Consider the following 17,262-nt stretch of genomic DNA (forward strand, 5'->3'; position numbering starts at 1 on the left):
CATCCCCCACTGGAACATTATGCAATCATAACACGGTGAATGGGAGACGCATCCATTCTGAGCACATCTGTAGGAGAAGTTCAACAAAAAAACTTAGACAAAAAAATCAAAGTTTTATGTTATGTTTCAGCAACAAACTTTCTCTCATTAATCTACACTCAGTACCCCATCATGACAAAGTGAAAATAGAGTCTTAGAATTTTTTGCAGATTTGTTAAAAAGAAAAAAGAAAAATATTAGATTGGCATAAGTACTCAGACCCTTTACTCAGTACTTAGTTGAAGCATCTTTGGCAACAATCATAGCCTCCAGTCTTTTTGAATGAAATGCAGATTTACACACCTGGATTAGGGGATGTTTTTTGCTGTTCTTCTTTGCAAATCCTCTCAAGTCAGGGCTCTGGCTGGGGCACTTGACTCTCCCTAAGCCACTCCTGGCTGTGTGCTTAGGTTCATTGTCATGTTGGAAAGTGAACTTTCAGTCCAGTCTGAGGTCCTGAGTGCTGCAGAACAAGTTATCTCTACTTTGCTTCATTGAGCTTTCCTTCAACCCTGCCCAGTCTCCCAGTCCCTGCTGCTGAAAAACACCCCCACAGCATGATGCTGCCACCACCATGCTTCACTTTTGGAATGGTATTGGGCATGGTGGTGAGTAGTTCCTGGTTTCCTCCAGACATAATGTTGAGGCCAAACAGTTCAGTCCTGGTTTCATCAGACCAGAGAATCTGGAATCTGGATCTCTGGAGCTAGGTAAAAGTGACCATCAGGTTCTGGGTCACTTCTCTTACCAAGGCTCTTCTCCCCCTGATTGCTCAGTTTGACTCTTGGAAGAATCTTGGTTGTGCCAAATTTCTTCCATTGGAAAATTCTGGAGGCTACTTTACCATCGGGAGCCTTCAGTTCAGCAGAATTTCTTTGTAGCCTTCCCCAGATCTGTGCCTTGCAGCAATCCTGTCCCAGTTTGACCTCATGGCTTGGTTTTTGCTCTGATATGCATCGTCAGCTGTGAGGCCTTCTATAGATTAGTCCATATCATGACTAATCTTGTATAATGTTTCGATTTTGTTTTCTACAAACATCTTCATGAGATTAAGCTTCTCTAAAAGCCTTACAGTGGTTGTTTTGGACAGTCAGGAGCCCTGACTCTTATTCTGACTGTCAGTGGAGATGGTCATACTAAAAACAGACAAATGCTGTGGTACAAGGTAGTACAACAAAGCCCTGCACTCAAAATAGAAGGATGCCCATTTGCATTCACTGCCCGTGCTACAATTATTCAAGGATAGTTGGAAATCTGACAAACTGTACATACTGTGTAAGAAATGTCAAATGTAGTGGTCATTGTGATACAGAGCTTTGGTAGGAAATCTGCCGTAACATCAAGCTGTGACCCCTTCAGGAAAGGAGGAAGGAGATTAAGGAGGAAAAAGAGTTTAGAGGGAGGGGCCTAGGGGAATAATAAGTAGTATAACATTGGAATGATTAAAAAATAAAAACAAACAGGAAGAAGCACTTCCTAGACTTAAAAATGCAGGTTCAGGTTCAGGTCACCTTCCAGAAAGTTCAACTTTTCTCTTGTCAGTCCACAACATTTTTTTCCCAGAAGTCTCGTGGATCATCAGGATGATCATCACTGTTCAAAGTTTTCCCCATTTGTGGATAATGGCTCTCATTATGTTTTGCCAGACTCCCAAAGCCTTGGAAATGGCTGGCCACTCCTGGGAAGGTTCACCATTCTTGTTTATACCAACAGTCTTTCCCTCATGTTGACTGTCCATTGTTGGCAACTTTTGAAAAGTGGGTGAGAACTGGCGAGGCCAGTTTTACCCACTTTTCAAAAGTTGCCAACCATAGCATACTTTTTGGCAAGAATGGAGGAAAAAGCCCAACATCCCCAGCTTCATCAACATTATGTCCACCCACTTGTAAACAGGTTCACCCCTGTTGCAAGTTTTCCCTATCTGTGGATAATGGCTCTCACTGTGGTTTGTTGGAGTCCCAAAGCCTTATAACCTTGCAAAGCAGATGGATATGCCCGTTTCCTTTGTTTCTCACTGGCGAATCCATCTTGCAAAGCTCCCATCTGAACCCTTTGGGCCCGGTTAGAAAGTGACAGGACCAATCAGCAATGAGGGGCAGTACTTTCAGGTGCAGCAGAGTCGTGACATAAACATGCAGCAGCAAGAGCTGGTGCAGTTATGGAGGAAGAGATTGGCGTGGATGCTGCTAAAGCGCCAGTTTTATCAGAACTTATCAACATTTCTTCGTTAAAAGAAGAACAAAGAACAGCAGTGAGCTGTTTTCTTTTCAAAAACGACAATGGTCGAGTACTTGTCTACAGTCGCCATGGTTCACGTGATTCCTCAGTAGCTGCGCACGTGCAGCTACATCACTTGTTTTGTTGCTCTTATTGGCCTGTAGAGATGTGACAGACAGAATGTTCATCCAATAACACTCCAAGTTTTTTTTCAAAGCCTCTGCCTTTTCTGAAACGTTTCCCATTGAAGCTTTCCCAGATGGGTGTGTGAAACAAATCCATCTGGCATGTCAGGTTAAAAGCCTTAGCAACAGCTTTGTGACCACTTTCAGACTGATGTCAAATAATTAGTTTCATATGTGTACTTTAATAACTTTACTTCTTGTGATGCAACCAATGACTTAACTTTAGACGCTGGGTTCAGTGTGAACCTGGCAGCCAAACTTAAGACAGAACATAACTGTAGCTGATGCAACAGGCCATTGATCCTGATACGCAGCTCAGATATTGACAGAATGGAAACAAGCAAAAACTTTCCCATGAGTGGGCATCATAAACTTTGTCATTCCTCTTCAAAATGCAGAGAAGTGATCTGGCATTGGCTCTGAATGAGAAACATCCGGTGTTTGCTAAATGAGGAGTTGGGGAATATCCTATTTTAAGGGAGGAGGAGGTGCAGGTAGGGACACTGGTGGAGGGATGGAGGGTAGCTGAAGGGGAGGTGTGGAGAGTGGATTGTTCCACGTCAGTGGGTCGCGCTGCCACACTGCTGCTGACGTCCACAGAGACAAAAATAGGGGACGGTCCTGTGAAGCTGAGCGCTGATGCTCGTCAGCGGAGAAGACTGACAGGTGTGTGTGTGTGTGCTTCACTCTGTCCGAGAGCCAAAACTTCATTCTGCAGGAGACGGAGGAGGATGATCACAAATATCAGTCTCTTTTTTCAGAAACAGAGGCAGTTTTATCCCTAACAATGCTTTACACATGTAAAGACATCATGCTTCTTTGGTACAGAAGAAAATGCTGATTTAAGTGGAGTAAAAGAAAAAAAAAACAGTGAAAAGTTGTGCTCGGATAGTCTTACTTTTTAAAGATAAACAGAAAAACATTAAATATAAAAAGCGAAATGATAAAATAAGTAAATGCATTAATTCTTCCTTAAAGTGATCAAGGTAGATGTATTTCAGGATGAAACAAGGTAAATTTATTTTAGATTGGACTGTGATTTTTTTTGTCTAATTGCTGTGAATTGCCAGGACCAGTAGGATTATATTTTAGGGTTGTCCATCTATCCATGCATCTGGGCTATAAGCATGAACGCAGTATCTTAGAACACTTTCTTCAAACTCTGCAATCATGTTTACTCTGATTACGGGATGAACTGATTACATCTGGAGGTCAAAGGTCAAGCTCATTAGGCCTCATGTTCCCTCAACTGGCAACCACTTTTGAGGAATAAAGCCAATGCACAAGTGTCCACTTGAAATTGGCTGCAGGAACATTTGGATGCTTTTCCCTTTTATTGGTTTTTATAAATCAATCATGTTCAATATAGTTTGGCTTTTTGACAAAAAATGACGAGAAACCTTTTTAATGTGAAAGTGGAAACAGGTTTCTACAAAGTAATGTTGATTAAATCAAAGTATGCGATGTTAAATAAGTGACTGCAAGTTTATTCACCCCTTCATGCCACTATTTAGTAGATGCATCTTTGGCTGTAATCACAGCTCTGAGTCTGTGGATTGGTCTTAATCAGGCTTACACATCTGGACACTGCAATATGGCTCCATTCTTCTCTGCAAAACTGCTCAAAATCTGTATACCATTTCTGTGTAGTTTTCTCTGCTTGTCTTGCTGAAAAATAAATCTTCTTCTAAGCTGTAGTTCTCTTGCAGACTGGATAAGACTGTCCTCCAGAATATCCCTATATTTTGCTGCATTCATTTTATCCTCTACCTCTACAAGCCTTCCAGGGCCGGCTGCTGAGAAGCATCCCCACAGCATAATGCTGCCACCACTGTGCTTTAGTGGGGATGGCCATAAATCCCCATTTTGGTCTCATCAGACCAAAGAACTTTCTTCCTCTTGACCATGGAGTCTCCCACATGCCTTCTGGTGAACTCTAGTCCAGATTGAATCTGAGTTTTCTACAACAGTGGCTTTCTCTTTGTCACTCATAAAGCTTTGACTGGTGAAGAGATTTACACAGATTTACACAATATTACTTCAATTTCTTGATGAACTCCAGAGCATGTTTAGCGCCTTGGAAATGTTCTTGTATCCATCCCCTGACTTATACTTTTCAATGTCCTTTTCTCTGAGTTGTTTGGAGTGTTCCTTTGTTTTCATGGTGTAATGGTAACCAGGAATACCTTCCAGACACAGGTGTCTTTATGCTCCATTCACTTGAAAAACATTCACTGCATTCAGGTGAACCCTATTCCACTATTAGTGGGACTTCTTTCTTTCTTTCTTTCTTTCTTTCTTTCTTTCTTTCTTTCTTTCTTTCTTTCTTCCAGGTGGTAGTCCTAGTTTTCAGTGTTTTCTGTTTTTCATTAGTCCTAGTTTTCGGTGTTTTCTGTTTTTCATCTTGTCTGCAAGACTTAAAAATAATGTCTGCAGACATCCATAGTCAGCAGTTGTATTGAGTATGAACTGTGCAATACTGCCCTCAAGTGGGCGAATGTCAGTCTTACATCTCCATTAATCCTCAGCCAAAGCTTCTCAACTCAAATACACAAACTTGTAAATGAAAATAAAGACAGAAATACAAAATAACAGCCTCTTGCTCGTGACATATCTTCTCTTTAAATATAAGCGAGAAGGAGACATCCTGCTTTTCCTTAAGTCTGGGCGTCCCTCTGAACCCGGTGCTCTCGCCTTGGGCGCCTGCCAGCAGGAATAATTTCTAGGTGGCAGATTCACCTCGGAGGCGGCCATTAAATCTGAGTGCTGTGTTTTAATTGTGATGGTTTTACGGGCAGAGCTGTGAGTTCCAGCCAAGCTGACAGCTCGGACACTTCCCCGTCTGTCTGGATGGTCAGGGATGATGCGGTTTTCTTCTCAAGCCTGGAAACAAAATGTTCAGAGAGAGTCTAGAACTCAGTGACAGAGGCATGTAGCTGTAAAACTGAGTCAATAAAAAGAAATCTAGTCTTCTCTAAGAACCTAAAAAGCCTTATTCAATGCTTTTTTTAAAACCCCAGGAAACCCAACGTCACAAAACTTCTGTAATTTTTCTGTTTAGCCTGATTAAAACAATATATTTAATTACTTCTGCAACATTTGATTTTATTTGAATGCAGAATCCTGTGTGTTCTCCTTAAAATTCCACCTCTCCAGCAGCTTAAACTAATATTTAAATATGTATTCATTGGTGCTGAGAGTGAACTGTGTGATATCTGATGTACAGGTTGATGGGATCCTGTGTCTGGCAGACATCCTGACCGATGAGGGCAGCGTGGAAGCAGCGAGGGCCGAGGCAGCGGCAGTCGTGGCTCAGATCACTTCTCCTCACCACACGTCCACTCAGCATCTCGCCAGCTTCCTGGAGAGCATGCATGACATCGTCACCGCACTTATCAGTGAGTAGACGCAACACTGTGTGCTAAGCACTGACTTCACCTGACCACTACACCAACAGGGACTGTAATGACACTGTACTCATATCCAGTTTGAATATACAGTAATACATGCCATCAGTTCAGTTAAAAATAAAACTGAGGCCTGTCTTACAACTGTTAGGAGCTGGTTGTCGACAAATTTCTGCTTCTGAACTCTGCTAAGACAGAGTTGTTGATTATTGGACCAGCTAGACTTAATCATCTGTTTGATTATTTCATTCTGTCTTTGGGTGACTGTGTTATTCATTGCAAAGACAGAGTCAAGAATCCTGGTGTGCTCTTTGACCCTTTAGTTTGATTTTCATGTAAAAGAGGTGACAAGAGTGGCCTTTTTCCACCTCAGAAATATCGCCAAGATTAGACCAGTTCTGTTGTTTCAGGATGCTGAGGTCCTTATTCACGCTTTTGTTTCATCACGGTTAGATTATTGTAAGGCCCTCCTGTTCTGTTTGCCAAAAAAGAGTCTTTGTGGTCTGCAGATGGTGCAGAACGCAGCGGCTCATGTTCTGACCAGAACAAGTAAACATGAGCACATTACTCCAGTGCTGGCCTCTCTTCATTGGCTTCCTGTTCAGTTTGGAGCAGACTTTAAGGTGCTACTGCTAACTTATAAAATTGTAAATTTTCCCCATCATGCCTGTCTGATTTGGTGAACTCTTATGGAAATTTGGGAATTTCTCAAAGAATTTCCTCATTATCTTGGGGAAACCAATTTTATCATGGGGGACAGAATATAAATAAGTTGAAACCTTGAGGAAAAAAAAAAATAAACTGACTTTGTATCACTGGACAACCACATTTTTTTTTGTCCTGGCACCCATCTGTGACCCAGTGGAAAAAGCTTCACAACCCACTTTCAGGTTCCAACCCACCAGTTGGGAATCATTGCTTTACACCCCTCCGTCTGGTGCTTGGCATTGGACTTGGTGATGTGAGCATGCAGCTGCTCAGCCATGGAAACCAATCACATGAAGCTCCTGCTGCAGTTCTACATTAATGCCAGTGGAACTTCAGAACTCTTCAGCTCTGGAATCAGCAGTGTTGGCGACTTTTACACACAGTAGGCATTAACACGTTGACCTCACTCTGTTATTGATCTTCCTCTGTGTGGCTGAATTGCTGTTGTTCCTAAATGCTTCCACTTTCTAATAACAACATTTACAGCAGGGAGGAAATTTTACAAACTGTCTTAGTGCAAAGCTGGCATCCATCACAGTACCACACTTGAAGTAACTACGCTCTTCACAACGACCCATTTAGGATCACAAATGTTTGTAAATGCAGGCTGCATGGCTAGGTGCTTGATTTTATACACCTGAGGCAACAGATCTGAGATTACTAAAACCATTATATATCAAAGATAAGATAAAATAAAAAAACAAGAACAACAGCCGACTTTAATGTATCCTCATATCTCTAAGCAAAGCACTCAAACCTTTTTATTGTATTTCAAATCATCTTGAATACCATCTAATAACCCCACTGTCCCTTATGCAAAATATTTAATTTAATTTCTAACATTTAAAATGTGCACTTATGCAGTTTAAGGAGAAATGAAGATCCATTTTTGAGATGCCACTTCCTGACATTATTATTTGTGTTGTTTCTTGTAAGAAAAGCTTTATAGTGAGTCGTGTCTTTGTCTCTCAGAGTTGTGCGAGAGCGCCTCCTGTGGTGAAGTTTTCCTCCTGGCGTCTGCAGCCTTGGCAAACATCACCTTCTTCGACAGCATGGCCTGTGAGATTCTGCTACAGCTCAACGCCATCAAGATCCTCCTGCAGGCCTGCAGAGACCGCCAGAGAGTCGACACGCCATACTCCAAAGACCAGGTATGCACATAGGAAAGATTCTACACCTCACAAAACAGAAAAAATACTCAAAAAATAACCAAGATTAACACTACACTCAAGTAATGAGCTGAGTAGAAAAACTGGAGAGGCTTGTGATCAGGCAGAAAGCTCTCATAGTGTCTGGGATTTTGGATTATACAAATGAAAGTGCAGTACTAGAATGGCAAAAATCACTGAGTATTTCCTTTTGTTGCCCACATACTTTAAACCAGTGATACTCAACACATGGCTCTTGAGCCACATGTGACTCTTTTGTGATGATCTGTGGCTCTATTATGTCTTAATTTGAAATATTATTCTTTTAAACTTTGACCTCAGAAATTAATCATTGTAAGTCACATCTACCAGTTTGTTTCCCAGACTTATTCAGTACGTTTTAATGGTCAAACTTAATTGACAAACTTTATGTTTGCCCTTTTTTAAAATTTTTTTTGCCACTTTTAATACTTTTGTAATGCTTTTAGCTCATCTTTACCACTTCTTTTAATCACCTTTTCAACCATTTTTGCCACTTTTTCCCATTTTTGCCCCTTTTAATCAGTTTAAGCCACTTTTATCCTGCGTCTTTGCAATTTTTTGCCCATTTAAGCTGCCTTTTTGCCATTAAATGCCACTTTCCCCCCATTTCCCCACCTTTTTACAGCTTTTTTTCCCATTTTAGTCACTTTTCCCTCATTTTTACCACCTTTAGACCACCTGTATCTCAATTTTTTATGACTTTGCACCCATTTTTGCCCCTTTTCATCAGGTTTAGCCACTTATATCCTGCTTCTTTGCAATTTTTCACTCATATATGCTTCCTTTTTGCCATTAAATGCTATTTTTACCCCATTTCCCCCACCTTTTTACAGCTTTTTTGCCCACTATACTCACTTTTCCCTCATTTTTTGACACTTTTTGACCACTTGTATATCAATTTTTCATGACTTTGCACCAATTTTTGCCCCTTTTCCCCCCATTTTTTGCCATTTTTAATCCATTTTTGCTGCTTTTAGCCCATTTTTACCACTTCTTTCAGGCACTTTTCCCAACCATTTTTGTGACTTATATCCCATTTTTGCCCCTTTTCATCAGTTTTAGCCACTTTTCTCCTGCGTCTTTGCAATTTTTCCACCCAATTAAGATGCCTTTTTTGCCATTAAATGCCACTTTTCCCCCATTTTCCCACCTTTTTATAGCTTTTTTGCCCATTTTAGCCACTTTTCGCCATTTGGATTGCGGCTCTTGCAATGGTATTTTTCAACAGTCTGGCTCTTTGGTTGAGCAGGGTTGAGTAACACTGCTTTGAACAGAGGTTAAAAATAGTAAGCTTTTCATTGTGAATGATTTTTCTCCCAGGTGGTGACGATCCTGGCGAACCTGTCTGTCTTAGAGCAGTGTGCCTCTGAAGTCCTGCAAGAACAAGGTAACAGGATTTCCATTTGTAGCTTGTTTCTTGATGTCACATAAGATGCAATGTGATGCAAAGTAAAAATATAGGCAGTTTGTCCTCGGCAAAGGTGGGCAGTTTCCCAGGGCCTTCTTCACAAAGAGGCATCAAGCATAGGCAAAAGTGTGCTTTAAATGTAATGTATAAAAAATTATTTCGATAATTGAGAGAACTATTATGAATGTAAATAAGGTGTTAAGAGTGTATAACAAGCATTAAAAAGCCTCCAGACCTCATAAAGCCCCACTTTGCCTTCATATGACACAAATTACAGCAAGTTAGACCTACAAAAATATCAAACCCATCAAAAGTGGATTACTGTATGGTAAGATGCTATTCAGTAATTCTTCATAAGTTACACTTGTCAAATGCCACATTTAACCAACAAGATGTGGCTTTATAACCGAAGAGAAATGCTGGAAAACATTTCTCTTCTCTAACTATGATTGCTTTAAGCTAAACATAAGAGGACCTCATGTTGCCCTTTGTCTGGGGCCTCTAGATCAGGGGTTCTCAACCTTTTCAGCCTGTGACCCCCTAAAATAAAGGTGCTGGAGACCAAGGACCCCCATTGTACCTGAAGGTGGTTGAACACAGCCATGCACATTCAAGAATAGTCATGTGGAGACAAGGCTGCCCATTAGGGGGGGAAATGGGAGAGCTTTCTGGGGCCCAGCCAAACTGGGGGCCAGCAAAATCATGGTCCATCGTAAAGTTAAGCTGTGGTAATTTATATTTAACCTGAATAATAACCATTCTTATCAAAGAAACAAAATTTAATTAATTTGTATAGTCATCAGCCCTCTTTTCAAAATCCTTTTGTTGAAAACAGGATTAGACTACTTTAAAAATAGCTAAAATGGATGAAAGCGGGTCAAAATTTGGCAAAGTTGTTATAAAGTGGAAACAGTGTAATTTAAAAATGTTCTTAGTTTTTTTTTAAGGCATCTGGAGACCACCTCTCAGAGTCCCGGGACCTCCAATGGGGTTCTGACCCCAAGGTTGAGAACCCCTGCTCTAGATGACCAAAACCACCCCTGCTTATAAAGGGTAATTCCAACAAATTAAACCTTTGATAAAACCTCAGAAGTGATCATAAAATGGCAATGATTGTTTCAAAGGGTTCACCGTTGCGCGACTTTAAACAAAGTGTTTAAATTCTACAACCTCTTAATCAAAGTAAAAGCAAAAATAAGCAAAAACAATCATGGTCAGATAAAACACATCAGCAGATTTAGAAAAAAAATGAAACTTGTGCACTGGTGAAAAACAAAGTTCACTTCCTATAAATTTCACAGGATGGTCCGAAGAGACTTTAGCTCCCATGTAGATGCGATCCTGGTCTCTACTGTTTTTCATGCATGCATGTCTGTCTTAAGGCTCATTTATGCTCTGCACATGCACGAAAATAGATCTCTGAAACCAACAGTCAGTGGCCTCGTACTGACATTGAAAAACTAATCCACTAGAGGTCACTGACTTCTTTTGAAGCTGCTCCGCCTGTCCGTCCCATAGACTGAAGAAAGAACATTCAGTCCTCTGCTCAGCTGTGCTCTTGTCTGTCTCTGTGCCCAGGTGAGCTAAAATCATGGATGAATTTGTATTTTCTAAAAACTCTCTCAATATGCAGCAATATTTCCTCGGAAAACTCAATTTAAGTTCCACCTTTTTTTTGTTGTGTTTTGCTGCTCTGGGTTGAACTGGTGGCCACATTGCTCAACTCTGCCCCACGATCGGCGGCAGTATTGCCACGTTTGGTCGTATCCATAAGCTTCAAGAAAGATCCGTCCATATCCGTTTCAAACTAAGGGCATAAATGAGCCTTTACCCAGTCCATTTACAGTGGACTTGCACTAAACCAGTAAGTTATAAATGTTTCCATTAAGCTGAATATTTTGAAAAAATGTGGTAAGTTTTTGAGAATGATGAGGTCCCCAAATTAGCAGCTTGTGTGCTGGAATAATTAAAAACAAAGAATTCCTTCAGTTTCATTTGGGCTCTTGTTTCAAGTTTGGCACTCAGGCCCTAAAGATGACAAGCAGAGATATGCTCCTCAGCTCAGCACACCCTCGCTGCTTATTTCTGGTTTTGAATTCACTGAACAGCACACTTACGTTCTGGTTTCACTGTTGAGGAAAAAAAGCTGTTAAAAATGGCAAAGCATTTCAGGATCAAGTCACGCCAGTTAACATGTATTGATAAGTAAAAAAAGCATCTACATTCCTATGACTCCTAGGGGACTCATGTAACCTCTAAAGCAGTTGTTCTCAACGGATGTGGGGACCCAAAGGTGGGTCTTGGAGCTGTTTTCAGAGGGCTGCAACTTTGTGCCTGGGAAAAAAGGTGGCAAAAGTCTATGAAGTAGTAAGGTCATTAGCAGACAAACATCCATACAACGATTTTCAAACTTTTTTTGCTCAAGGTGCTCCTAATACCAAGCCAAAATCCAAAGGCATACCACGCTTAAATCACCTCTTTAATATGCCATCTTCACTCGATGTTCAGTTGTAGTAATAATGCATGGCTGTACAAATTCCCAAGGCACACTGTTGTGCCTTGTCACACTATAAAAACCACAGCATCCATACATTTCATTGTTCTCTGTTTACAGAGATAAATGGCTAAGCAATTTTTCCGTGATAATATGGTAATTCTACAAGATCTCTGGAAAATTGGAATATGAGGTGCAAAATATATTCATTTTTCCCATCTCTTTTATCAGTCATTTATCTTACAACATTTTCATTAAATAAATATGCATTGTTGAAATTATTGGAAAATGTGGGTACCATTTTGTCATCAAAGAGACTGTGGTGGTTCTAAGGCTAGGCCTGATGAGAACCTCTGCTCTTCAGCACCTTCTGAAAACAATTAAGATGTCTATTCTTTCATGGAATGGGCATGAAGACACAATTTTGACTGACATATGTCTACTCATTTGCTGACCATAGATGCAGACATGATTTCAGGAAAAGGGCAAATGAGAATTTCGAATATAAATGTCAGGATAGCTTATGAGCTGCAACAGGTAAGCCACCCTGGTGGCTTTCTTCTTGTTTTGAGCTGACTGTCTGGTCCCTACTTGACCTGGAAATACCTAGGAGGCCAGCAACTTTATGGGGGTGTTCTGCATTAGGGATGTGAGCCTGGGTGACTGAACTCACAACCAGTGGTAGAGAATCATAATTGTGGTCCACCACAAATAAGCAACACAAAGCAAATGAGCAACAGTCACACAGGAACAGTTACAAATACTGTTACAGTCATAAAACACGTCTGTGATTGTTCAAGCATTTATTATGGCAGCATAGTATTTGTTTGGCGACAGGCCCTGACTTGAGGAGTGATAAGAAAACATCTTTACCGCCCTGTCTGAGTCTACAGGTGGATGCAGGGGTGGAGGAGGGTTGAAAGTGAGAGAACCATGATGATTTAGGGCAGAGCTGGCAGCTGCAAGGCAGAGGATGAGGCTGGCAATCTTGCAGCTTGACTAGACCGTTGAATTAGAAAGATGTGTGATTTGATCTTGATGCGTGTCAGATGTGAATCCTTAAGCTCGAGATTGACTGCCAGAACTAACTTGCAAGTGTCGCTCCATTTAAGAATTTCTCAGGCTTTGATAAAAGTTGGAAATATTTGAGGTAATGTAAGACCTCAACTAAGATATTAATGTAATACTGGGCTGGTTTTTAAAATTAATGACATTTCAGTGCAAAAATTCTACACATTTTAGCTTTAAATGTCTTGAAATCAGGGAGTTATTAATCTCTTTTGGTACATAAGAATTATCATTTCATTGTTATTGCATTTAGTAACAAAACTGCCTCCTGTTTGATGAGACAAAATTAAAACACACCACCAAGTAATCACCTTATATTAGAAAAGAAGACTCTATATAATCCCTTTTTAGTCCACAAGGTGGCAGCACCAGATAAAGTCTTTGCCAGCCTGGGAGCACTTTAGTAATGATGAACCAGAGATATACAATACATTTATTATTATTATTCCCTTTTTATATTTTTATCCTTAAGTTTAACTTTTTTAAATATTCATAGCAAACAATAAAGGATTTTTTTTTTCATTTATTTTCTTTTAGACAAATTCTGTTGTAGTTCAGAAGTGTTTTGCAAGAGAGTGGAATAAATAAAAAAAAGAATAGTGTGCAAATGAATTTGTGACAAATGCACACCAATGTGTTTTAATAAAATAACACTAAAAATTAAAGGTTAGAATAAAAAGAGAGAAGAGTTAAAAGGCAAAGCAATTATGAATTAATATAAACAAGAAACATTGGGAGGATATTCAGATATGATAAAACAATGTTAAAAGACAAGTAATGTAAGCAACAGTCCCTAATAGGACTCTTTAATTAGTAGTTTATATTTAACACAGCTCTATTATCAGTATGCAGACATACGGGCACTGTAAACAAGTCTCTTGGTGCCAGTATCATCATACTCTTCATCATACTCTTCATCATATTCATTTAATTTTGATCACATCAGATTGTGATGGATGCTCATTCCTGGTCACTTTGTTTCCTCATCTAAATTCAGTCTCATATTTAGGTTCTCTTTAGTTAATATTTTGAAAAAATATAGTCTTTATAATCAGCAGACTGCAGTGTTTAACAGTTCTGTTTTTGATTTTGTCCTGAAGTGGTGAATCTCAGCAGCTCTCAGAGAAACCAGATCAGAGGAATGATGTTAAACAACCTGAAGGCCTGAGTGACTCAGCTCTTTCTGTTCCTGATCAGTCTTAGATTAGTGATATTGTTCTTTTTCCCCATTCAAACAGCTTCTTTCTGGATGTTTTTAATGTTTTTAAGTCACCTGAACGTTTTGTTTGGTCTGTGTCTCGGGGTCTGTTCCTGTGTTTCATCTCTTTGTAGTTTATTGTTCTTTTTTTCTGTCTGTTATTTTTATATTTTACATCACATTTGTAACTTGCGCAGTAGTTTCCTCCTGCTGCATTTGTTTTTAATTTGTCACCTCGTCTGCTATGCACGTCTCGTCTTTTAGGAATCGAGCGCCTGCTGCTGCTGCTTGGAGAAAAGCCGTCTTCTCCCAGCCCATCAGAGGGCGCCGCCTGCGAGCGAGTTCAGCAGAAAGCAGCCGTCACTTTGGCCCGTCTGAGCAGAGACGCGGATGTGGCCCAAACAGCCATCCAGCTGAAAGGTGATCCAGAGCTGTGTTTCCTATTTACTGATGAAGACACTGATTAGAGTTTGACTGAAAGGTGGAGGAAGCATAAAAACATTACCCTGGTGGTTTAAAGCCTCAGATCCGACCTTCCTGCAAAATCTCATTCTGCAGCTCAAGAGCAGTGTGGATGGGAAGTTGGCAGCCAGTGCTTGCACTTCTTTGTCTTGCAGAATGCATCCTTCATTTACAGCCACTTTGTAGAATGATGAGATGCCTGACTTAAGCTTCAAAACAAGGAAAAAAAGTGTTTAGAAAATATTCAAAATAGACATTGTGCTTTATTAAATAGGACTTTAAACTAGCAGTTAAATGCTAAACCTTCTCGGCAGCATATTACAGAGAAAACTAATCCAGAGAGAATATCATTGGCTGTTACAATCTTAATTCTCTTTTCATTCAATAGAATATGAAAAAAACAGTCTTTATTTTCATCTATGTTTAATTTTAGACTTGAGGATAAAATGTTCTTCAGTTTTAGTCATATCTAGTCATACCTAGTTTTAATAGATGAAATCTAGATTTATTCTCTTGGTCTAAGTCCTGGTGCCAAATCAAACACCAAAACATTTTACATAAATATTTCATTGTCAGTGTTAATTTTCACAAATGAGATTATGATTAAAAATGCTCATCAACAGCCTTTCCCCCATGGAGTCAAGACTGAGGAGCTAAAATTAGATCTGTGGTGACAAATGTAAGTTTAATTTTACCAAGGAGACTAAAACTAAACTAAGATGTGATTTATTGTTCATCAGACATTTAAAACCCATGATATGAGAGAGCACGAGCTGTTAGGTCAGATGAATCCGTAGCTTTTCTGCCCGTCAGCTGTGGAGAGCAGGGATTTGGGGTTTTGCAGGTTGCATCAGTTTTATTTGCTCCAGGTCAGACAAAAAGAATACATATTTTGGCCGAGAGTGGGAATGCATGGTATTGGATTATTGATGATATCCGATAAGAGGATATTTACAAATTAATTTTAGCCAATACTGATATATAAATGTACTTTGGACCTAAACCCTCAATCCTTTAAACACACACTTTAAAGTCTGAGGATGAACAAGTGAACACATTTCAGCCCTTCAAACACACTGAAGTGTAAGGAATGATGATGAGTAAAGAAAAGACTTCAGCTGTTGTAGGTCTGTTGGTCCATTCTGAAACTCCACTAACTTATGTGTTCGTATGGCGATATTTACAGCTCATGTAGGCAGGTTTCTAAAGGCAAAGTTTAGCTTCTAAACAGACCCACAAAAAGAAGTGCAGGGGCCCCAGAACAACCCAGTGAGTTGGCCCTCTCCCGTTGTGATTTATTTATGATATTAATGTGTGTTGGATCAGTCGCACTGGTGTTAGCATCCTGGCTAACAGTTACCTCGTTATGGAGCTGAAAATTGGGTTCTGATGTTCTAATTACTTATTTGTGCCACTTTTAAACCCCTTTTCATCGCTGTTCCTATCCATTTTTTTCATTTTTTTCCCCTTATTTGACCCATTTCTGCTTCTTTTAACCAACTTTTGCCACTTTTTGCTAACTCTAGCAACTTTCAACATCTTTTTAAAAAAATTTTAAATTTTTTTGCTTTTCAATGCTTTAATTTTGGCGACTTTTAACCCATTGTTGCCACTTTTAAAGCTTTTTTTTTTGCCATTTTTTTTACTACGTTTCACTACTTTAACAACCCATTTTTTGCCTACTGTAACCAACTCTTTCCATCTATTTTTAACTTATTTTCCATCTTTAGCTGCTCAATTTTGAGAAATGTTCTATTTTTAACCAATTTTTTCTACTTGTTGCCCCTTTTTGGAAATTCTATCCTATTTCCTAACTTCTCTTCAGTACCTTACTGTTTTTTTGTCACTGTAAACCAATTTTTGTCATGTTGTCCATTTTTCCCTCTCTTAACCTTTTGGTTTATTGCTATTTTATTACTTTAGCTGCCCTACTAGCAGTTTTTTTGCCCCATTAACAAATTTCTGCTACTTGTTTCCCATTTTTGCCACTTCTAACCTTTTTCTTTGCTATTTTTAACTCATTTTCACTGCCTTAACAACCCATTTTTGCCTATTGAAACCAACTTTCTCCATCTGCTGTTTTTTTTTCTGATTTTCCATCTTTAGCTGCTCAATTTTGAAAAATGTTCCACTTCTATCCAGTTTTTGCTACTTGTTGCCCCTTTTTGCAGATTCTTTCCTATTTCTTTGCTGTTTTTAACTCCTTTACATTAGCACTTTACTGGCCCTTTTGCCGCTTTTAACCAATTTTTGTCATGTTGCCCATTCTTGCCACTTCTAACCCTTTTTTTCTATTTTTGATTCCTTTTTATTACTTAAGCTGCCCATTTCGCAGTTTTTCCCTCTATAAAAACAATTTTTGCTCCTTGTTTCCCATTTTTGCCATTTTTAACCTATTTTTTGCTATTTTTTTAACTCCTCTTAACTAGTTTAACACCACTTTTAATTTTTTTTACACTTGTTGCCCATTTTTGTGACTTTTAACCTATTTTGCTTTTTTCCCAACCCATTTTTACTACTTCAGCAGCAGATTTTTGCCAATTTTTTTACAATGTTCTGCCCATTTTTAACCCTTTCTGCCAGTCCCTACCTATTTATGTTGCTTGTATCCTATTGTATGCCTCTTTGAACCCATTTTTTCACCTCTTTTCCAATTCTTCATTTATTTTTGACCTTAAAGTTATGTCAATTCCCTTTCTTTGGGTCCTAGAGAGCTCTCCCCTTTATCCACTCTTATAGTTGGGCTTGGTTGTAACTTCTGGAAGAAATTTTCAGATATGATGCTGATAATATCCTGCATCTCTATAATCTAAAGACTTAATCTAAGACTACTAATTTAAGATGATTTAACACTGTCCAATTACTAGATGCAGGACAGACTAAGGA

At 39.3% G+C, this 17,262-nt stretch overlaps 1 protein-coding gene across 2 annotated transcripts in view; it reads left to right on the plus strand.

Annotated features, from left to right (window-relative positions):
• Positions 1-17,262, plus strand: part of LOC121515515 (protein inscuteable homolog) — a 104,897-nt gene that overhangs the window by 82,712 nt on the left and 4,923 nt on the right. For both annotated transcript variants that reach the window (XM_041796323.1, XM_041796324.1), the window contains exons 8-11: positions 5,668-5,839; positions 7,529-7,707; positions 9,067-9,133; positions 14,179-14,334. In XM_041796323.1, coding sequence (XP_041652257.1) covers positions 5,668-5,839; positions 7,529-7,707; positions 9,067-9,133; positions 14,179-14,334 — 574 coding nt within the window. The remainder of the gene's footprint in view (positions 1-5,667; positions 5,840-7,528; positions 7,708-9,066; positions 9,134-14,178; positions 14,335-17,262) is intronic.

This window comes from Cheilinus undulatus, linkage group 9 (assembly GCF_018320785.1).
Source record: "Cheilinus undulatus linkage group 9, ASM1832078v1, whole genome shotgun sequence".
NCBI lineage: Eukaryota > Metazoa > Chordata > Actinopteri > Labriformes > Labridae > Cheilinus > Cheilinus undulatus.